This window comes from Leuresthes tenuis, unplaced genomic scaffold, assembly GCF_036924035.1.
Source record: "Leuresthes tenuis unplaced genomic scaffold, fLeuTen1.0.hap1 SCAF_16, whole genome shotgun sequence".
Lineage (NCBI taxonomy): Eukaryota > Metazoa > Chordata > Actinopteri > Atheriniformes > Atherinopsidae > Leuresthes > Leuresthes tenuis.
Window position 1 is genome coordinate 32,199,852 of NW_027325370.1, and position 22,779 is coordinate 32,222,630.

Genomic DNA, 22,779 nt, shown 5'->3' on the forward strand with positions numbered 1-22,779 from the left:
GAGACTGGTCAGGACCAAGTTTCGGTGGATCATGTGAAACCCGCTCACGTGCTCCAGGATGACGCAGTTGAGCTGGTTCACCCAGCTCGCCGCAGCCGCCCTCCCAACCCTATGGGATGATGTTGGGAGATCCTGGTAGAGCTCTGAGGTCAACAAATCAACTTTTGTTGGAAGTGCCCAGGTCAAAATACAAGCACTGGGGTGACCGAGCCTTTTCCGTTGCTGCCCCCAGGCTCTGGAATAAGCTCCCCCCCGAGATGCGTCTTATTTCTGACTTGGGCCTCTTTAAATCTAGGCTAAAAACATATTTATTTCAGATGGCTTTTAATACCCAGTAGTATGGTGACTCTTTTATATTATCTTATTCAATTTTGCTGTATTTTATTGCGTTTACTGTTATTTTATTGTTTTGTACTTATTCTTTTCTTTATTTATTATCTGCTGTAAAGCACTTTGGTACATCGAAATGGATTGTTGTAAAGGGCTGTATAAATAAATTACATTTACATTTACATTTTACCCTTACCTGTTCCTCCCTCACCTCCAAAGTCTTTTAGGCATAGTCGTAGGGGTAGGGAAGTTAGATTGCCTAACAGGTATACTTGAGGTTTTGCAATGTACACTGTTTTGTTGTTAGTTTGTTTTTCTGCTGGTTTAGGCATGTTGTCACTTGGGATGTTATTATATGTGTTCTGGGGGAGCTGTGTGGTGACACTTATGAATTAGAACGCATACACAAATGACGTTCTATTTCTGGTCTCCATGACAATGATTGTTGTCATGAAAACAAAATGTATGTTCTGTCAGTTGATGTCAGTTATTGTCAGTTTTATAGTTTTCTTTCAAGTGGAGTAAGGAGAAAAATAAATACCAGAGACTTACCAAAACGTTGTCTCTTTTTCTTCAAACTTCACGAGACCTGCTTTATAACTCTATGGCCATAAAACATTTTTATGTAAGCTTTGAAATTTATGTCAACCTGGTGACAAACAAAAGCTACAAGAATAATGAAGCAGTGTACTAAGAATGTCTTCAACAAAAAGAATGTTCAGAGGTATTTGCAGTGATGTCATTACTGAGAGTTTGACTTCAAGATGTTTGCGTTGACGACATAGAATTGGTCCTTAGTGAGCTCAAGGGAATCCATATTTTAAAAGTAAACTTTTCTGAATTTCATTCATGAGATCTAAAGAAAAAAAAGATTTTTAAGAAATTATTCAGTGAAATTTTCATATTCTTTACTTAAAACAAGTATGTTTCCTCCTCAGAGAAACCAAGTGCTCTTGACATCCTTCTCTATGTTAATTCTCTTGTCCTCTGATGTGTGGGGCTACGAGGCTCCTGAAGATAAGCAGGATGTGTTTGCTAGCAGAGCATGCCCTGCCTTTTTAACCTTTAAAAATCTTGCCTACCTCGCAGGAGTCACCGTGGAGCTGCCCTGCCACTGTAAGCCACAAGAGGTAATGTAGACCTAAGACAATTTTGAGCAGTGTTTTTAGTTCCAGCTGGAAACATAATACAGTCAAAACGATAAATTGGATTATGAGAAATTTATTTGATCTATTCTGTTTCTCAGGCATAATGTTTGACAACATGCAGCCTCAAGAGAAAAATAAAGGAAAACATAAAGACAATGATTTAGTTTAGAGTTTAGTACCATTTTACACTAAAAGTAGCATGTAAAAAGTTTTTTTTATACAATTAACCTGCTAAAGTAAGATGAAAAAATTTTGACCCACTGCCAGATATAGCATATTTATCCTCTGCACTGAGCATTACCTTAAAATCATAACTGGAGTCAAGTGCAATAACTACCACTAACTAAAGAGGACACGCTTGCTAGCTGAAACAGTGTGAAGCTATGGCATGACACTGTATTCTGTGAGCTGTGGTGAATAATCTTGATTATATTTGATTGGACTGTGGCAGTTGGCAAACACATTGGGAAAACAAATAAGTTATCAGACGTCCTGATGGCCAGAGAAGTGTCTTGCCATTTTGTTGGTGAGTTGTTGCTGTCTATTTCAGAGTTTCGGTCAGTGAACAGTTTGTCAAAAAAAAAGAAAATGGCCAGAGCTAAAAAATACCTGTGACTCCTTCAAAAGTAATTCAAAATACTTGGGACTGAATGCTGACTAAATTGTCTGGGCGGCTATAGCTAAGGAGGAGGGGCAGTCACCTTGTTCAACTCCCAGCTCCCCCAGGTCATTTGTTGAAGAGTCCTTGGGCAAGACACTGAACCCCATGTTGCATACCGGTGCATTCCTCAGTGTGTGAATGCATAAAAGAAAGCACTGTGTAGCACTTAGCACTAAGACGTATTGCACGAGTGTATGAGTGAATGTAGCATGTAGTGTTAAAGTGCTTTGAGTGGTCAGCTAGACAGGAAAAGTGCTATACAAGTCCATTTTACCATTTACTAAATCATTAACACTGCATTCAAAGGGTTTTGTGTTTTGGTTGAATGCTCTTAGAATTTTATTTCTACTTCCATCAGGTAGCTTTTTGCAGAGTTGTACTACAATATTAACCACTCATCTGGACCTATTTGGTAGAGTTAAGTTGACTTTACTGACTTCCTGGCATGGACATAGGTTTTAAACACTGTCCAAATATTTTCTCATAAGGCAAGGCAAGGTGAATTTAAATATAGCGCAATTCACTAACTAAGTGATTAAAAAAAAGTTTTTACGAGTTGACACACTTTCATGAAGTATTACTAAAATGTATGAGACAAGCTTTGGTAAATATATTGGTTGGTTTAAGTACAGTGGTACTTAATCTCTCACTCTTACTGAAACAGTTTGCCTGAGACCAGGCTGTTTTGAAGGATGAGGACTGAGGGGCAAGTGAGCAACTTCTCATATCACCCACCCCCTCTATTACTTCTTGTCCTTACCATGACAACAGTTAAGCTAGCCTTTTGGAGTGATATTAGTTTCAGGGTGGTTGCACATGTGTTTTACACAATTTATAAATGTGTACAACAATTTTTGAGTAACTTTGGATACTTACGAAGATGTGTTGAAATCCATATAGAAATACAAAGCAATTTGTAAAATAATTTTATGCACGCACACATTACAAACTACACAAATAGAAATATTTCTCATACAGATTTTTACTCTCAACCTCACAGATACAATAATTTTCACATTTGAAAAGATTGCTGTTCATACAAATTGTCTGTCTGCGCATACCTTCTCCTCACCAATTAAACCTCTCCACAATCTAGCCCTTACTTGTACGACCTGCTTCACAAATACGCTCCCGCCCGCACCCTGCGCGTAACCTCTCCTGGACTGCTAACCAACCCCACGTCACGCCTTTCAATGTCGTTTCTATCTTTCTATCTTTTTGCATGGTTTTATTTCAATTTCCCGGAGGGAACCTCCCAAAGGGACTAATAAAGTCGTAAATCTATTTTTTGTAAGGTGACCTTGGGTGAGCAGGATGAGCTGGCCCCCCGGCTGTGTGCCAGTACATTGGGGTTTACCCCAGTGAACGAGAGGGTAGCCTCCCTCCACCTTCGGGTGGGGGGACGGGTCCTGACTGTTGTTTGTGCCTATGCGCCAAACAGCAGTTCAGAGTACCCACCCTTTTTGGAGTCTCTGGGGGAGGCACTGGAGAATGCTCCTACCAGAGACTCCCTCGTTCTGCTGGGGGACTTCAATGCTCACGTGGGCAATGACAGTGAGACCTGGAGGGGTGTGATTGGGAGGAACGCCGCCCCCCCCCCCCCCCCCCCCCCCCCCCCAATCTGAATCAGAGTGGTGTTATGTTGTTGGACTTCTGTGCCAGTCGTGGACTGTCCATAACGAACACCATGTTCAGGCATAAGGGTGTCCATATGTGCACTTGGCACCAGGACACCCTTGGCCGCAGTTCGATGATCGACTTTGTGGTTGTATCATTGGACTTGCGGCCGTATGTCTTGGACACTAGGGTGAAGAGAGGGGCGGAGCTGTCAACTGATCACCACCTGGTGGTGAGTTGGCTCCGCTGGTTGGGGAGGATGCCGATGAGACCTGGCAGGCCCAAACATATTGTGAGGGTCTGCTGGGGGAGTTTGTCAGAATCCCCCGTCAGAAGGAGCTTTAACTCCCACCTCTGGCAGAGCTTCAACCATATCCCGGGGGAGGTGGGGGACATTGAGTCCGAATGGGCCATGTTCCGTGACTCCATTGCCGAGGCGGCTGATCGGAGTTGTGACCGTAAGGTGGTCGGTGCCTGTCGTGGCGGAAACCCTCGAACCTGCTGGGGGACACCAGTGGTGAGGGAAGCCGTAAGGCTGAAGAAGGAGTCCTATCGGGCCTTTTTGGACAGTGGGACCCTGGAAGCAGCTGATAGGTACCGGCAGGCCATACGGGCTGCGGCTTCGGCGGTTGCTGAGCTAAAAACTCGGGCCTGGGAGGAGTTCGGTGAGACCATAGAGAACGATTTCCGGACGGCCTCAAAGAGGTTCTGGTCCACCATCCGGCGTCTCAGGGGGGGCAAGCGGCCCACAGTCAACACTATGTACGGTGGAGATGGGGCTTTGCTGACCTCAACTAGGGATGTTGTGAGTCGGTGGGGGGAATACTTCGAGGAACTCCTCAATCCTACCAACACGTGCTCGGAAGAGGCAGAGTCGGAGAGCTCGGAGACGGGGCCTCCCATTTCTGGGGCTGAGGTTGCTGAGGTGGTCAAAAAGCTCCTCGGCGGCAAGGCCCCGGGGATGGATGAGGTCCGTCCTGAGTTTCTCAAGGCTCTGGATGTTGTAGGGCTGTCTTGGCTGACACGCCTCCACAGCATCGTGTGGACATCGGGGACAGTGCCTCTGGACTGGAAGATCGGGGTGGTGGTCCCCCTCTTTAAAAAGGGGGACCGGAGGGTGTGTTCCAACTATAGGGGTATCACACTCCTCAGCCTCCCTGGTAAGGTCTATTCGGGGGTACTGGAGAGGAGGATCCGTCGGATAATTGAGCCTCGGATTCAGGAGGTGCAGTGTGGCTGTCGTCCTGGCCGTGGAACAGTGGACCAGCTCTATACCCTCGGCAGGATCCTGGAGGGTGCATGGGAGTTCACCCAACCAGTGTACATGTGTTTTGTGGACTTGGAGAAATCGTTCGACCGTGTCCTTCGTGGAGTCCTGTGGGGGGTGCTCTGGGAATATGGAGTGTCGGACCCCTTGATAGGGGCCGTTCGGTCTCTGTATGACCGGTGCCAGAGTTTGGTCCGCATTGCCGGCAGTAAGTCGGATACGTTTCCGGTGACAGTTGGACTCCGTCAGGGCTGCCCTTTGTCACCGTTTCTGTGCCTAACTTTTATGGACAGAATTTCTAGGCGGAGCCAGGGCGTTGAGGGTGTCTGATTTGGCGACCTCAGAATCGGGTCTCTGCTTTTTGCGTATGATGTGGTTCTGTTAGCGTCGTCAGGCCGTGACCTTCAGCTCTCACTGGAGCGATTCGCAGCCGAGTGTGAAGCGGCTGGGATAAGAATCACCGCCTCCAAATCCGAGACTATGGTTCTCAGCCGGAAAAGGGTGGAATGCTCTCTCCGGGTCGGGAATGAGATCCTTCCCCAAGTGGAGGAGTTCAAGTATCTCGGGGTCTTGTTCACGAGTGAGGGACGAATGGAGCGTGAGATTGACGGGCAGATCGGTGCGGCGTCTGCAGTGTTGCGGGCTCTGCACTGACCCGTCGTTGTGAAGAAGGAGCTAAGCCAGAAGGTGAAGCTCTCTATTTATTGGTCAATCTACGTTCCCATCCTCACCTATGGTCATGAGTTGTGGGTAGTGACCGAAAGAACAAGATCGCGAATACAAGCGGCCGAAATGGGTTTCCTCCGCAGGGTGTCTGGGCTCTCCCTTTGAGATAGGGTGAGAAGCTCAGTCATCCGGGAGGGGCTCGGAGTAGAACCGCTGCTCCTCCACATTGAGAGGAGTCAGATGAGGTGGCTCGGGCATCTGGTTAGGATGCCCACCTGGACGCCTCCCTGAGGAGGTGTTCCGGGCACGTCCCACTGGGAGCAGACCCCGGGGAAGACCCAGGACACGTTGGAGAGACTATGTCTCTCGGCTGGCCTGGGAACGCCTCAGGGTCCCCCCGGAAGAGCTGGAGGAAGTGGCTGGGGACAAGGACGTCTGGGTTTCTTTGCTCAAGCTGCTGCCCCTGCGACCCGACCCTCGGATGGATGGACCTTGGGTGACTTGAAAGGCACCTCCAAATAATATATATTAATGTATTATTATTATTATTATTATACATGTCCTGACATGCATTGATCGGACTATATTTGCACATGGATCAGCTTGTGGACTTTTGAGACTCAAGTTTACATCATATGGTGTCTTTATGGACGTTACCTGTTATCAAAATGGCATTGTGCAATTTGATGCAATAAATGCAAACATGATAAAGCAATTCCGCCAGTCATTCCAAAAATTTTTTTTTTTTAAATGTGGCAACACATTCTAGTAATCAATGCATTCTTATTAACAGTACAAGACCAAACCAGAGATATACACAGTGTAACTCCTAGTTATGCATGTATACTATTGACTACTACATTTAAACACATTTTCTATACCACTATCATTAAATATTTGTTCTTGGAGACTTACAACTTTATCAGAAACATGTTAATAATTCAACATTAACACAGCGAGTGGTTCCGAGCGTACAATGTAGAAAACAAATTAAGGGGAGGGCCTGTGTTGTGCTAAAAATACACCTTGTCCAAAGTATGGAATGTAACCCTTCAACTAGAAAGCATTCATTTAACCATTTTGTACCAATTCTAGTGAAATTGAAAATTATCCAGAGCATGACTAAGGGTTGGTACAGTGTTGTTGGTCTTGCTTCATCTTTACTCCTCAACAAAAACTCTTCCTTTGGTCATCAATATGCATAATTTGACCATAAATTTTTCCTCAGAAGGCTCTTCATTTGATCATATATGGAAATAAATAGGCCTTGATATTGCCATTTTAAAAGAAAATAGCAAATTGATGAATAATCTCAAGGTCTTTATTCATATGTCAAGTATAAAAGACCCTCTACACCTCTAGGGTTTTACTGGGCAAATGCATGAGACCACATCGTGCTTACTATAACATTTCATTGCGTGAAATTGAGGAAAGCGCTCCTCTCTTGGAGAGGAACCATCAGAAAATCAAGTCTATGGTAGAAGTAATGAGGTAAGAAACCTTGCTTTTGTAACGTAGATATTTAGAATAGAAGAATAGAATAGAAAAATACTTTATTCATCCACCAGTGGAAATTCAAATTTGTTTATTAGAACAATAATAATAATAATAAATAAATACATAAATAAATTTGAGAAAAACATTTCAACAGAGATGGCTTTGGCCCCTCCTGTAAACTGCTTCTACACTGGGAGACCACTCCAGTTTATTATCCAGCACCACCCCCAGGTATTTGCAGGTTTGAACAGTCTCTATCTCCCCTCCATCAATGAAGACTGACTGGTATGGAGTTTTAGATCTCCTGAAGTCCACCACCAGCTCTTTGACCTTGGTAGTGTTCAGGAGCAAACAGTTATTTTTGGTCCAGCCATAGAAGGACTCCACAAGGTCCCTGTACTTCTTCTCCTGTCCACCGCTCACACGTGCCACAACAGCCGTATCATCAGAATACTTCTGTATGTGGCAGGACTCTGAGTTGTACCTGAAGTCCAATGTGTACAGAGTGAAAGGAAAGCAGTCAAGAAGCCCCAGTACTGCATTCTAGTGTTCCAGAAACACATCTCCCCATCCTGACATACTGTGGTCTGGCTGTCAAATAGTCCATAATCCATGTCAGGGAAGGGGCCACACCCATATATAGAAGCTAGTCTTTCAGTATGGGAGGCGGTATGGTATTAAAGGCACTGGAGAAGTCAAAGAATATGATTCTCACATATAAACCAGGCACATTCAGATAAGCATATACCTGATGCGGCATTTACAGAATTGTGTCTTCCACTCCTATGTGTTTCTACAACGAGTCTCTCCAAGGTCTTCATGATGTGAGATGTCAAAGCCACTGGTCTGTAGTCATTCGGTTCCACCGGTTAACCTAACCCTTTCCACAGCACCGGGACCTTTTCCATTTGAAGGATTATATTGAAGAGCCTATGAGGAGGGACTGCTAGTTGACCAGCACAATCCCTCAGAAGCCTTGGACAGACTCCTTCTGGGCCTGCAGCCCTCCCTGACTGAAGTCTCCTGAGCTCATCTTCAAACTCCTCTATACCAAGAGACAGAGGGAGCTTCCCAGGTTGTGGTGGAGGGATGGTGACAGGAGTGATGTTGTTTATGGTGTTTGAAAATAAATAACTATATATATGCAAGATCTTGAGATCAATGTTTCTATTGGGTCCCTGTCAAATTTAGAATGAAATTTAAGATTCTTTTCCTCTCATATAAAGCTCTTAATGACCAAGCTCCATCATATCTTAAATATCTCATTGTAAGATATTTTCACAATAGAGCATTTTGCTGAAACATCCCATAGTAATGCTGCTATAGGCCTAGATTGCTGGAGGACCTCCCATGACACACCTTTCCTCTCTCTGTTCTCTTTTTTCTCTATGTACATACAACATTATTGTTGTCATTAACTTGTGTTTCTCTCACTCAGCAGGTATCCCTGGCCTGGTGTTACGGTGCTTGTTGTCCCCTTTCCTGTCCTCTCAACCTCCAACTGGTCGATGCAGATGGCCACACTTCCTGGTTCTGATGGAGGTTTCTTCCTGTTGAAAGGGAGTTTTTTCTCTCCACAGTTACCTCATGCACACTCAGGACAGGGGACTGGAGAGAAGTTTCAGTGCAACCTCTTTGTCTTCCATAGTTAGTATGCTTTGGCTTTGTATGTATGAAGTGGACTAATTTGGAATCTAATTAACTGGATTTGACTGGATTATGATTGTGTCACAATGAATTGGATTCTGAGTGGCCTGTTTGGATTGTATCTTTGAAGTGCCTTGAGACAACATTTGTTGTAATTTGGCGCTATATAAATAAAATTCAACTGAAATTACTGTTACGGCAACTGGTCTGTAGTCACTGAGGGGAGATGGATAGGATTTTTAGGTAAGATGACTTCCACATGGTGGATTCACATGGTGAATGTTTTCCTGACTCAAGATAAGGTTGCAGAGGTGCTGTTGAATCCCACAGAGCTGTGCCTCGCAGACCTTCAATTTTTCTACATCATGAGGAAGTGAAATATACCCATTTTAAGTAATCCTGCTTTATGGGATGTAATTATTTCAAGTTGTAATTACAGCATCATACAATCAATACAGAACAAAGTCACCAGAAATATTATATATTTTTCTTCTTCTACGGCAAAAGTTAATAACCCGAAAGCAACAAACAGTCTTGGTAAAACATTTGGACATAATTTGCTTGTAGCGGTTTCCATCAGCTGCTAATCGAAGTATGGGAACTAGTCCCTCTGGAACCTGTATAAGTTACAGGGTTTCTTTCCCTTTATCAAATAACTAAAAGCTCCCTTTTTATTATGAACTATTATTCTCTTAAAAGGGCAATTTGCTTCTAACTTAAATACTTTTACGATTATACTGAATATTCTTACAAAGATTTTCAAAATAAATTTATTCTTAAACAAGAAAAATCAATTTTTTCAAAAAATTATATTGCACTGTTATCATTAAAGTTCTTAAACATAAATTTAATTAACTAGATTTGTGTGTTTTTAATTTCATAGATATATTTTAGTGTATATATTAATCAAACTATTGTTTAGTTTAACTGTGTCAAAGGTAACAAACAAGAGTAAAAGCATCTAATAAAGTAATTGGAGTCTCTTGATTTGATTAGCTAACAATATCCATGATACAGATAGTGTTAAATAGAATTTGTTGCTAGTTATTTTGTTTCTTATGTGTTTCAGGTCCAATCAGTTGTGTGGTTCTTTAGGAAACACCAGGGAAACTCAGAGGAGACCAGAGCCCTGACAGATAACCATGGCAAAAAGCTACTGGACACAAGTGAGGTCCTTCACAGCAGTGACTTGCAGAGTCGATTCTCCATTCGGCTCTTCAGCTTGTTACTCTTCAGAGCGGGGCTCAAGGACTCTGGTCTCTATATCTGCGGGTCCACTCAAAGAAACTTCTTCTTTGGTTACGATCTGGACATCCAGGAAGCTTATGCACTCAGCTACCACTCAGAAAGGTAGGTGATGAAAAAATATTTGCGATGAGAAACATTTGAGTGTTTGTTTATCCAAAATTATTATCAAAAAACTGTTCAAGTAACACATAAAACTTTTGTAATACAAAGCAAAACATCTAATTACCTTTTGATCAAATTTGCTTTACATCAATGTCAAATCAAGAAAAAAAAGGAGATACATGGCAAAAATGTAAAATGCACATTTTAAATAAATGTTTTGTAAAATATGACAATCCATGGATTTGATTCCTCTTGGCTCACAAGTCTGGTGAAGAAAATTCAGGAACGCAAAGGACTCGGCCCTCCCCATTCACTGTACCAGGTCTTCACCACCTTCCAGCCATGGTCAATGTGTGATCGCTGTGGAGTTCCAGGGGAGCAGGTCCGTATAGGACTCTGTTTCGTCCATTCCCGCTTCCTTCATGTACGCTACAGATGGGCGAATCAGACAGTTGTTTCATGTGGTTCTGGGGCAGTCCCCAGGGCTTTTGGTCATCTGAAGCAAAGCAGAGTAGGGCCTAAGCTAGAGGTCAAAAGCTGTCAAGTGCCCTGTCCAACTGAAGCTCCTCCAACTCCTAAACTGCTTGCTTTGATGGTATTTCTTGGATACAGGTGAGCATGCACAGTAGACCAGGACAAGCATTAGAATTGCAGAGAGTAAATTTGATCACAAAAAAGACAACTACGGTCAAGTTAATTGGACAGGGATTAAGCATAATTGCCCAGTTCAAGAGCTATATTCATTTGAAGAAATAATTTACATTTTAACCTTCTTAACATGTCCATAAAGTCTCTCTATGTTTTCTAATACATATCATTAGCTAAATGAGCCTTTAAAAGTGTTATTTAGGATGTAAGCTTTGAATCTGCAGAGCACCACCAACAGTCTCAGAGAGGAGAGATTCGATGTTCCATCAAATGTTCCATGTAAGACTTTGGAGAAATCCATCTTGAGTAAAATTAACCAATATTGGGGTTCAATTCAGTTTATTTATATAGCGCCAAATTACAACAAATGTTATCTGAAGGCACTTGAATAATATTGTCCAATTCAAGCCAATTGGAATCCAATTAATTGCAATCATAATTCAATGAAATCCAATGAATTAATTGCAAAATGATCCAATTCATTCATATAGAGCCAATTTAAAAACAATATCCTAGCTAAGGAAACCAACAGATTGCATCGAAACTTGTCTTCAGTCCAATCTCCCGTCCTGAGCATGCCTGTGGCGATTGTGGAAAGGAACGACTCCCTTTTAACAGGAAGAAACCTCTGGCAGAACCAGACTCAGGAAGGGTGGCCATCCGCCTCAACCAGCTGGGGTTTGAGAAGTCAGAAAAGAGGGAAAAGAGGGGGAAAAAAACACCATAACGCCATTCAAAGGATACCTGTTGGAACAGGGAAACACAAGTTAATAACCACAATAATGTCAAATGTGCATAATATAATTTGAGAAATTAAACAGGGGGAAAAAGAGAGCAAAGTGAGGAAAGGTGTGACAGATGAGGTCCCCCAGCAGTCTAAGTCTATAGCAGCTTAACTATGGGATGTTTCAGGATTGCCTGAGCCATCCCTAACTATAAGCTTTATCAAAAAGGAAGGTTTTAACCCTAATTTTAAAAGTGGAAAGGGTGTCTGCTTCCTGGACATTTACTGGCAGCTTATTCCTCAAGAGAGGGGCCTGATAACTGAAGGCTCTGCCTCCTATTCTACTTTTAGAAACTCCGGGAACAACAAGTAAACCTGCAGTTTGGCAGCAAAGTGCTCTGTTAGGAAAATATCTTACAATGAGATCTTTAAGATATGATGGAACTCAGTCATTAAGAGCTTTATATGTGAGGAGAAGAATCTTAAATTCTATTCTGAATTTAAAAGGGAGCCAATGAAGAGAAGCTAAAACTGGAGAAACATGATCTTTGCTGTTAGATCTCATCAGAACTCTGGCTGCAGCATTTGGGATCAGCTGGAGGCTTTTCAGAGAATATGTGGGACAGCCCAATAATAAGGATATAGGTCGATAATTAGCCAACACTTCTGATTCAAGAGTAGGTTTTTTAAGTAAAGTTTTAATTACAGCAACCTTAAAAGTCTGAGGTACATATCCTGTCAACAAAGACAGATTGATCAAATCCAATATGGAAGTGTCAATTAAGGGGAAAACCTCCTTGAACAGTCTGGTTGGGATTGGGTCTAAAATACAAGTTGATGGTTTAGAAGAGGCTATTGTTGTTGTTAGCTCAGAGAGATCAACTGGGCAGAAGCCGTCTAAATAAAAATCAGGTTCTAAACATACTTCTTAAGCTGCTCTACTTGATGATACATAAGTGATAATAGTGGGAAGGATTCCATTAATCTTCTCTCTGATAGAAACAATTTGATTGATAAAGAATCTCATGAAATCATCACTGCTGAGAGTTAAAGGAATACATGGCTCAACAGAGCTCGGACTCTTTGTCAGCCTGGCAACAGTGCTGAAAAGAAACCTGGGATTATTCTTATTCTCTTCTATCAATGATGAATAATAAGCAGTTCTAGCTTTACGAAGGGCTTTCTTATACGTTATTAAACTATCTTTCCAGACTAATTGAGACTCTTCTAAATTAGAGGAACGCCACCGTCTCTCCAGCTTTCGTGCAGTCTGCTTTAAAGCAGCTGTGAATTATACCAAGGAGCCAACCTCTTCTGACCGATTACCTTCCTTTTCAAGGGGGCAACATTGTCCAGTGTTGTACGTATTGAAACTATAGTGCAGTCAACAAGAGAGTCAAGTTTTACTGGAGTAAAATTTTGGCAACCATCCTCTGTCATATCTGCACATGGCAGTGAAGAAAAGGATGATGAAATCAATTCTTTAAAACTGGCATTTTGCTTAAAATGAAGTGAGTACAGCAGCCAACAACCTCTTTCACACATCAGTTGTGCCTTAAAGCCAAACCAGCAGGTGCTTATTAACCCACCATTGTTCCACCTCATGATCAACACATATCAAACGGAGGAGGCTCAATCCTGCATTGTTGTGTCCTGTCACGCATCCAACTGATGTTGTGGAATCAGTTGAGTGACGACAACACTCTTGGTTAGAGTGGCGAGTTCCACAATGCTGACTTGATGTGTGGCAGTACATACAAGGCATTGTTTCGCCTTAATTACTATCTCCCTTGTGGTTCATACAACTCGAATTACTTGATTTTACTTGCAAATCACGTGGAAACCCGTTGCCCTATACCACTACATTTTTTACACAAGGGAAACTAACGTATTAACGTGCAGCCTTCATTTTTTACACAAGCTGATACTAAATATCTCGCATTGTATTGACATGAAACCTTAATTTTAGTATTTATATTTCTTAGTAATGTGTACTCAAAATCATTAGCTAAAAGTAGCTATTACTAGCTGTATTTGTTATTGCTACTAATCATTTATTACAATTACTAAATGATTCCTTCTCATCATTTATTACAATTGCTGTATTTTCCTCTAATTTAATTTATTACAATCACTGTATTTTCCTCTAATTTAATTAGCTTTTGATTTTTTTTTTTTTAAATATTGTATAAAACATTTCAATTAAATTGGATGGAAAAAAGAAGCACCAATGTTCCGATGCATTTTACTAGAAAAAAAAAGGCAAAATACAGCCAATCTTGTTATGGCATCTTAACATAGGGTGTAGAAAGATTTGGGGTGCAACATAGAAAGAGTACATTTAGTTAAGTCCAGATGGCAAAGAGAGATGGGGAAATTGGTTAAGGAAAGAAATTTAAGAGAGCAGTTGAAAAGAGCTACAGAGGAAGAGAGGGAGGGAATAAATGTTTTGCAGGAAGAATTAAGAAGCAGACCAGCAATACTCAGAAGGGCTGAATATCTCAGGAAAAAGAGAACGAAGAAAGAATATGTAAGGACTGCGTTTTACAGGGACCCGTTCAAATTTGTCAAAAGGTTGTTTAACCAGGAAAAGGGAGGGCAGCTTAAGGCAACAAAGTCAGAAGTGGAAAAGTATCTAAGAAATACATATTCAGATCTTGAGCAGTGTAGAGTAGCAGGCCTTCCACCTTACATGCCACCATTAGGAGAGATATCTCATAAGATGGATGTTAGACCACCTAGAAGGAAATAGGTTGAGAAGGTAGTCAGACGTGCAAAGGCTTCGTCGGCCCCAGGTCCCCTGCTGGGTTTATAAAACTGCACCTGATATCCTACAGTTTTTGTGGAGGCATTTAAGAATAGTTTTAGAAAAACAGTTTATTCCTAGAGCATGGCGTAGGGCAGGAGGCGTTCTTATTCCAAAGGAGAAAGAGTCCTCGAGACTGAATCAGTTCCAGATGATCTCTCTCCTAAATGTAGAGGGGAAGATTTTCTTTAGTGTAGTTGCACAGAGATTAGCTAGTTATTTAGAAAGGAATAGCTTAATAGATACTACATTGCAGGAGGCAGGAATACCAGGTTTCGCAGGGTGTTTAGAGCACACTAGCATGATTTGGCATCAGATTCAGAAAGCCAAGAGTAAGAAAAAAGACTTTCATGTTATATTTCTGGATTTAGCAAATGCATTTGGTTCAATGCCACATAGCCTTAGCCTTGGAAAGTGTTTGATTATTTTTTGAGTGCCTGTAGTAGTTGTTAACTTAAGAGCATATTTCCTTATAAGTACAGCAGGTTTCACAACAGGTTGTCAGAGGCTAGAAATAGGCATTATGGCAGGGTGTACGATTTGTCCAATAGCATTACAGTGGTGATGGAGATAATTATCAGAGCTTCCAAGTGGGTTGTAGATGGAGAGAGACGTCAAGATGGCATGCACCTTACGCCAATTAGGGCCTACATGGATGATATGATGTTGGTGACTACAACAGTGCCATGTATGAGGAGAATACTTGAGAGACTTAATAAAAATCTAAAGTCGGCTGTTATAAAATTCAAACCTACTAAGTCTAGAAGTATGTCAGTAAGTAGAGGGACATTAAGTAATAGAAAGTTTGTAATAGAAAACATTCCAATAATTAGGGAAAAGGCAGTAAAGAGTTTTGGTAGGTGGTACCAGGCAGACATGAATGATGGAGAGCAGGCAGTGAAGTTTCGGAAAGATGCTGCTGAGGGACTGGATAGAATAGATAAATCAGGGCTTCCAGGAAAGTTGAAGCTGTGGTGTCTGCAGTTTGGATTTTTTCCTATGTTGATGTGGCCACTGTCTGTGTATGAGATTCCATTATCTGTTGCTGAAGTAGCTAGGTGTTCCTAGATGCTTAAGTACTGTGGCACTGTTTGGGGAAGGCATACTCCAGCCCCCAGTGTCTAGTCTAGTAGAGGAGTTTAAATGTACTCAAGTTTGGACAGAGCTCCTGTTAGCTGGGAGTAAAGATGTGGTAGTTAGTAAGGTGTTTCCAAACCCAACCAAGGGGAGGAAATGGAATCCAAGAACGGCAGCTCAAGAGGCAGAAGTAACTGTGAGACATACAGAGATTGTGGGTAATGTTCAAATAGGCCAGGGACGCTTGGGGCTTGGCCCAGGCAAACTGGTGTGGAGCAGAGCAGGTCCCAAGGTGAAGAGAAAGCTAATTGTTGAGCAGGTTTGTAGACAGGAGGAAATGTTAAGGGGTACAAAGGCAGTGGCTCAGGCTAAGCAGGGACAGTGGTTGAACTGGGAAGGTGTAGAGAAGAAAAAGCTTAGTTGGAAAGAGCTGTGGAGTATTGAGGGAAGGAGTATTAGATTTTTTATAGGGGCAACATATGATGTACTGTCAACTCCCCAGAACCTAAAACTCTGGGTAAATGGAGACCCGTTATGTTCATTATGTTCAGGTACTGCAACACTAAGGCATATTTTGTCAGGTTGTAAGGTTAGTCTGTCACAAGACCGGTAAACACGGTGACATAACCAAGTATTAAGAAGCTTTGCTGCAGGTATTGAAGATAAACGAAGGCAGGTAAATTTAGGAGGGTCTAAGGTGAAGAGAGGGGCAATTCAGTTTGTTCAAGAGGGGGAGAAAGTTAGAAAGTTAATAAGGAGGCAAGGCAGCTTAGAGGATGCTTGTGATTGGGAGATGCAGGTAGATTTAGGAGATAAGCTTGTTGTTCCCCAGGAAATAGCCTCTATATTTCTAAGGCCTGATATAGTCTTGTGGTTTAGGAGGAGAATGAGATTCTATTTCATAGAGCTGACTGTTCCTTGGGAGGAATTAATTGCAGAAGCATATGAAAGGGAAGGCTTAGGTATGTGGAGCTGGGGGCAGAAACAGAGCAGCTTGGATGGAAAGTTAGGATGTCCAGTGGATGTAGGATGTAGAGGATTTGTTGCAAAGTCTGTTGTCTCATTGTTGAGGGAGTTGGGTGTAAGTGGACAGAGTGTGAGGAAAATAGTGATAGAAGTGTCAGAATTGGCAGTAAGGGCCAATCAGCGGAATTGGATTAGAAGAAGCAATAGTAGCTGGAGGCCCAGCAGGGGGAGCACTTAGGGTAAACAGACTCTTGGAAGAAGCAAGGAAGAAATCCAGGATATATTTAAGTGGCGGGTGTGTGGCCCATGTGTGGCCCATGTGAGCCTTTTGAAACCAGGCAACCACTTTAGGTGAGTTGACCTGTATGGCCTTTTTTTGCTGGCATTTTAGTGATTGTAGGACTGTTTAGGTGAATTTGTCTGCTGAATCTGCTGGTGTGTATTGTCCTGCCTCCACATCTGGCACCCTCTTTACTTTCATTACCCCTAACCGAACCAGGGTTTGAATCCCATTCCCACTTATCTTTACCTCTTCTATTTCTACCCCCTACCCGAACCAGGGTTTGTATCCCCTGCTGGACTTATATGCTGAGTTAGATCAAACATTTCAAGAACAGCAATGAGTTATTTAGCGTGATTATCTTGGGCTACATCCAAATGCACATTCATGTCCCCTGTTATGACTAAACACTCAAAAGCAGTGCACACAACTGAAAGTAATTCAGTAAAATCATTAATAAAACAGTTCTGTGGTGGTTTGTAAATGGTGATATAAAGTATGGAAGATTGTTTTATCTCTATTTTAAATGGCACATACTCAAATTATGAAAAAAACTCAAATGACAATTTGTTGGTGGGTATATTGTCCCTGAATATGGCACAAACACCCCCATCCCTCTGGTTTTCTCGTGTTTGAGACACAAAATTGAAGTGAGGTGGACTAGACTCAACCAGGACTGCATTGGCTGTATTTTTAATAGAGCCATGTCTCAGTTAAAAACATAAAATCAAGATTTTGAGAGGAAATAAAACTATGAATCACGAATGATTTGTTACTTAAATATCTGACATTGAATACTGCGTGTTTGAGATTAGCTACTGTTGAACTGGACGCTGTGTTCTTGCAGGGGATATGGATACGATTTCTCTGATTGGACAATCTGATTGTCCCTCTTTTCACTCCATCCTCTCATTTGGAAAAGAACTTTAATCAATATAAAAGCGTCATGGTGAAAAATAAAAAAATGGTGAAAATCAGAAGAAAGCAAGAGCTTACTTACAAAGCCTGTTTTGAAGAAGTTTGTGGGGTTGTACCCTGGGTTGATAGGAAGCCCTCTGAGCAACTGTGTCCGGATAGCAGTTGTCTCTGTAGTCTTTTGGGAATCAAACATCGTACCACAAGTTAAATAGCTAAAATGAAAACAAAACAAACACCCTCTGTGGACATTAAATGTAGGATACACATTTTTGTGAAAGGTACAGCCATTATATGGACACTGGATTCTGTGATTTACTTTTAAATGTGTACTGTGCAGGTGAGTGAGAAAGACTGCTTCTGTACAGGGTGCAGAAAAATCACATGACTGACAGTGAAAGGTTACTTGGGCAGTTTCACTCAGTTGAGCACCCTGAGTTTTCTGGTGAATCTTTGCTAGGTGGTCCTTAAGTACATTAATGGAGTTAAATGTGCACACACACATTCTTGGTGTAAGCAGGAAAATGGGATAGTTCTGCCATAGTTTCCGTGTTTTAAATGATAATGTTTTAAAAGGTAACTCCATTTTTCATACATAAACTCACAATACTTACACTTCCACAACATCCTCACGCCACAAGGATCTGTAATATAAAACAAGAAAACTTTTAGCTTAACACCTGAGCTCAACAATGTCATTAAGGTACTACAATAAGGTAACAGAACCGAAACCATGATTGTGTTACTGAGAAAACCGGCATCTAAACAAGCGTGTGTTTGAGAGTGAGTACAAGGGGAAACATTCAGCTCACACTATTTTGAGTGGACATTAGCTATTGTTAGCAATAAGCATATTAACACCATGCACAGCTTCAAACATTAACATTAGACAGAAAAAACAACCTGCATCAACAAATTATCTCCTAGCTTTTGGGTATTAAAAATTCCCACAAAGACAACTAGGCTACTATTGTTATTCTACATACTTTACATACATTACTAACCATTCCACTTGGAGTACGGCTGCTTAATTATTTTGTTATCTTGAGATAACAAATATAGTTTCTTTGTGATTATTTCGTTATCTCGAGATAACAAAAATTGTTTTCTCGTGATAACGAATTAATTTATAATGTGTTCGTCTTGATTTCAACCTACAAGAGCTGCCACAAACGGCTTCCGTTGCCACTGGCTGTAGCTGTCATAGACATATAAAGATGTCATATGAAGATGATCTCTTTATATGTCTAGCGAGCTATAGCCTACCGATAAGTTACACTTGACGTCAGTTTGTTTACTTGACTGGCTTTGTTTAGGGGCTACCAGTTAGCAGATGAGAGGCTGACAAAACTCCTATCTATCCGGCTTCTTCAGCTAAGGTAACAATTAATTCGTTATCACAAGAAAACGATCTTTGTTATATTAAGATAATGAGATGATAAGTTGTAGAGATGACTGTTGTCACGAGATAACAATGCATAAAAAAATGATAATCTTTGGCTGTTCTCAGCTTCTGTAGTAATGGTAGCAGATTTTACAAAATATAAAAGAATAAGTAATGATCACTCAGAAGTATAACTTGAAACAAAATCTGGATTTATCGTGTAGATTTTCAGCGGCGGATCAGTTTCAACCCCCCATTCCGCCTTTGTACCTCCAAACTTGACACGATGGACAACAATGGCGTATTAGTCCTAGCTTTAGAATTTGTCTTATGCTCAGTGATATAGAGTTAGTTGTCCGGTTAATTTTTCTATCACTCTTTACTTTTGGACAATTGGTGAAAACTTTGCTGAAATGCAGAAGTAGCAGGGTTAAACATAGGTGGGGTGATATTAGTATATTCATAGAATTTACTGAATTAGAAACAACTGGGAATCATTACCATACAATATTAAGGACATGAGGAAAACATGTTTTTTTTAGTATTAATAACTGCTTGAGAAAGACTTTGAGATCCACTTGTATCACCTAGAGAAGACAAAGTCCTTACAATCAGCTCTGAATACACATTGGGGTGTTTCAGTATTTTTAAGCTCTTTGATAGATTATGTAACAAGAGCATGCAGCCATGATTGTGGCTTTCAGAGAAATTGCTTGGTTACAGCTTGAATATGCACAGTAAAGTACAAAGATGCCTTGTGATGAATAAGAATGTTGTTCAGCCATGGGTCACACAAATCACCAAAGACCTCCTAGTTACAGCATCTCTTTGGAAACTGTAAAACATTCAAGCGTTGTGCTTAGTGAATGTATTTCCCTGTTGCAGTTACTTTACTTTATGACACTGCAGGTACAAAATAAATCATTATCCCACCTGTTATGAATTTCTGCTTATGTGCCATAGTTCTGCTGCCCTGCTAGTGCAAGTACCAGTTTATTACGTGAACCACAAAGCAGACAATGTCCTCACCCTGGGATGCCCTGGGGCACGTCCCAGCATGGCTGTAGCCTGGGATCAAGGTTCGAAACCAATCTACCGATATGAGGTTTCTGCAGGTGGCAACCTCAGCACCACACCCCCTCGGCTGCTGATCGATGCTGGGCATCACCTTGTGTTTCAACCAGCAAAAACCAAGGACTCAGGTATTAGCTGAAATGTCACTGCGTACTTCAATCAGTCATTTCTTCTTTATATAACAGTGTTCACATGTCAGTTTTTGTAAAAATCCTTTAGTTTAGAATATGTTTCCATGCTTTTTCCTCATTCTTTTCTTAAGACAGTCAGTTTGAGTTTTCTATTTTTTTTCTAATTTATTCAATAGGAATTAGTATAACAACATTGAAAATGTTAAAGTAGATGTCTGCATTCTCACTATTAAGAATTTTCCACAGGATTTTAGAAAGGCTACTTTTAAGTAGAGTTTAAGTTAAGAGTTATTCTATAAACTGCATTTTATTACAGTGGAGGCCTTGCACAGAATTTTGGTGAGTATGATAATGTACCAACTACTGCACAATGGTATGCACACCTAAATGTTGGGAGATAGATGCATCCCTGTCAACTTTAAAAGCCAGTTTGACAGCGATTTATGACCTTCTCTGTTGCTTTTTGGACCAACCAGTGTGGTTTATTTATCTATTTGAAATGTCCCAGCTAGTGTTTTTCAACAAAGACACGTGTATACACCATTGTGGTGCTTGCTTTGCAACTAGTTGTTCTGTAATGATTAAGAAAAAAATAGAAGATGGAGCCCCCTTGCAAAAAAGATACTGTAATAAATAGGTTATATGAATATTAGATATGTATGTAGATTAGATTAGAATAGATCAGATTAGATTAGATTATAACCGTTTTGATCCCTTTGGGAGGTTACCTCAGGGAAATTAAGATTCCAGCAGCACCATTATAATATAAAAATTTTACATGCATATATACATGTAAGGATATGTGCGATAAAGATAGATAATGAAATAAAGAAATTCTAGCAAAAAAGATATTGCATATTATTATTGCACTTGTACTGATGTTGCTATTGCTCAAGGTTCAGTTGTGTTGTGGTGCTAGTGGTGCATTCTCTACATCCTGATCCCCCTCCACCCCCCCAGAGAGGAGTTGTACAGTCTGATGGCGTGAGGGACAAAGGAGTTTTTGAGTCTATTGGTCCTGCACTTGGGAAGGAACAGTCTGTCACTGAACAGGCTCCTCTGTTCATTGAAGATGGGGTGCAGAGGGTGACTGGTATTGTCTATAATGTCCAATAGTTTCTCCATAGTCCTCTTCTCTGCCACCGTCACTAGAGAGTCCAGCTTCAGGCCAACCACAGTGCCAGTCTGTCTGATCAGTTTGTCCAGCCTGGATGTGTGCTGACTGATAAAACATCCACAGGAGTTTCCTGTTAAAGGACTGCAGCCTCCTCAGAAAGTACAGCCTGCTCGTTCTCTTCCTGTACAGGTGGTCAATGTTACAGGTCCAGTACAGCTTGCTATCCCGCCAATACTTGTATGAGTCCACAGCCTCCACCTTGACCCTCGATAGGAACTGGTCGTGACTCTTGTCTGGACCTCCTGAAGTCGATGACCAGTTCCTAAATCTTTGTGGAGTTCAGCTTCAGATTGCTCCTGTGGCACCAAACAATGAAGTCCTTCACTAGGCTCCTGTATTCCTCCTCTTTATCATCCCTGATACACATCACAATGGCTGGGTCATCAGCATACTTCTGAATGTGACACAGTTCTGAGTTGTAACAGAAATCCGGGGTGTACAGGGTGAAGACAAGAGGGGCCAGCACCATGCCCTGGGGTGCTCCAGTGCTGGAGTGGAAGATACGATTCTTTACATGCTGCATCGGGCATATGCTTATCTGGATGTGCCTGGTTCATATGTGAGAATCATGTTCTCCGACTCCTCCAGTGCCTTCAACATCTGGACTCCATCCAGTACCACCCCCCCCCCCCCCCCGCCCCCCCGCCCCTCCCCCCTACCACCACTGTGATGGTGTAATACATGATTAACCATTTATCCTTCATATAATACACAATACAATATATATTAATTACCACCATTTGTATTACCACATACATTATATAAGATAATGAAATGTCTTTTTGTTTATATTGTTGAATTTCTAGGTTCGTACTACTGCTGGCTTCAAGGTCGCAGAGCTGCTGAGATACGTCTTCTGGTATATCCACGTTTTGGGCATGACCAGTCACTGTTGTCACATCCTGAATTACCAGCAGCTGTTAAGATAGTGTTAACATATTATGCTGCCATGACTGTTTTGTTTTGCCTGCTTGTGTTTTGTAGAGCTGGGGTCAGATACCTCAGAGACAAAGCAGGAACACATGTGGATTAAAATCTGTTCAATGTAAGTTGTGTTGTCTTTCCTAACCACAAAATTTAAACAAATTTTAAATAACTTTATCATCCCTCACAGAAATCATTTCAAGTGAGAGAGCAGCACATCCAATAAAATTAGCTTTTCATTGTGGAACCACGCCTTGATTGACTGAGTTGACAGTTTCTTTATGGCAGCTTCAAAATATCATAGCCATTAGTGAGAACTTTCTGCTAATTCGAAATAGAAAACACCATTCGTCTAACAGCAACTGAAGATATATGTCATGTCTGAAATAGATTGTTAACTTTTCCTTAACAATCTGTGATCACAATCTGACTAGTTCAGACCTTGCTTCATTGAAATATAATATTCAAAACGACACAGGTCTAATTTGTC

The 22,779-nt window shown here is 41.4% G+C and overlaps 1 protein-coding gene across 1 annotated transcript; it reads left to right on the plus strand.

The window, feature by feature from the left end:
• The first annotated feature begins 1,298 nt into the window (after positions 1-1,298).
• LOC140272446 (Ig-like V-type domain-containing protein FAM187A) lies at positions 1,299-22,398 on the plus strand. Its single transcript, XM_072367901.1, has 5 exons — positions 1,299-1,460; positions 9,903-10,183; positions 10,448-10,795; positions 19,947-20,185; positions 22,172-22,398. The coding sequence occupies exons 1-5, from the start codon at positions 1,299-1,301 to the stop codon at positions 22,396-22,398; spliced, it is 1,257 nt and encodes a 418-aa protein (XP_072224002.1).
• Positions 22,399-22,779: the final 381 nt, after the last annotated feature.

Coding starts and splice junctions, on each gene's coding strand:
- LOC140272446 (XM_072367901.1), top strand. CDS start 1,299: ATGTTAATTCTCTTGTCCTCTGATGTGTGGGGCTACGAGGCTCCTGAA. Junction 1,461..9,902: donor GCCACTGTAAGCCACAAGAG/GTAATGTAGACC, acceptor TATGTGTTTCAG/GTCCAATCAGTTGTGTGGTT. Junction 10,184..10,447: donor CTCAGCTACCACTCAGAAAG/GTAGGTGATGAA, acceptor TTGGCTCACAAG/TCTGGTGAAGAAAATTCAGG.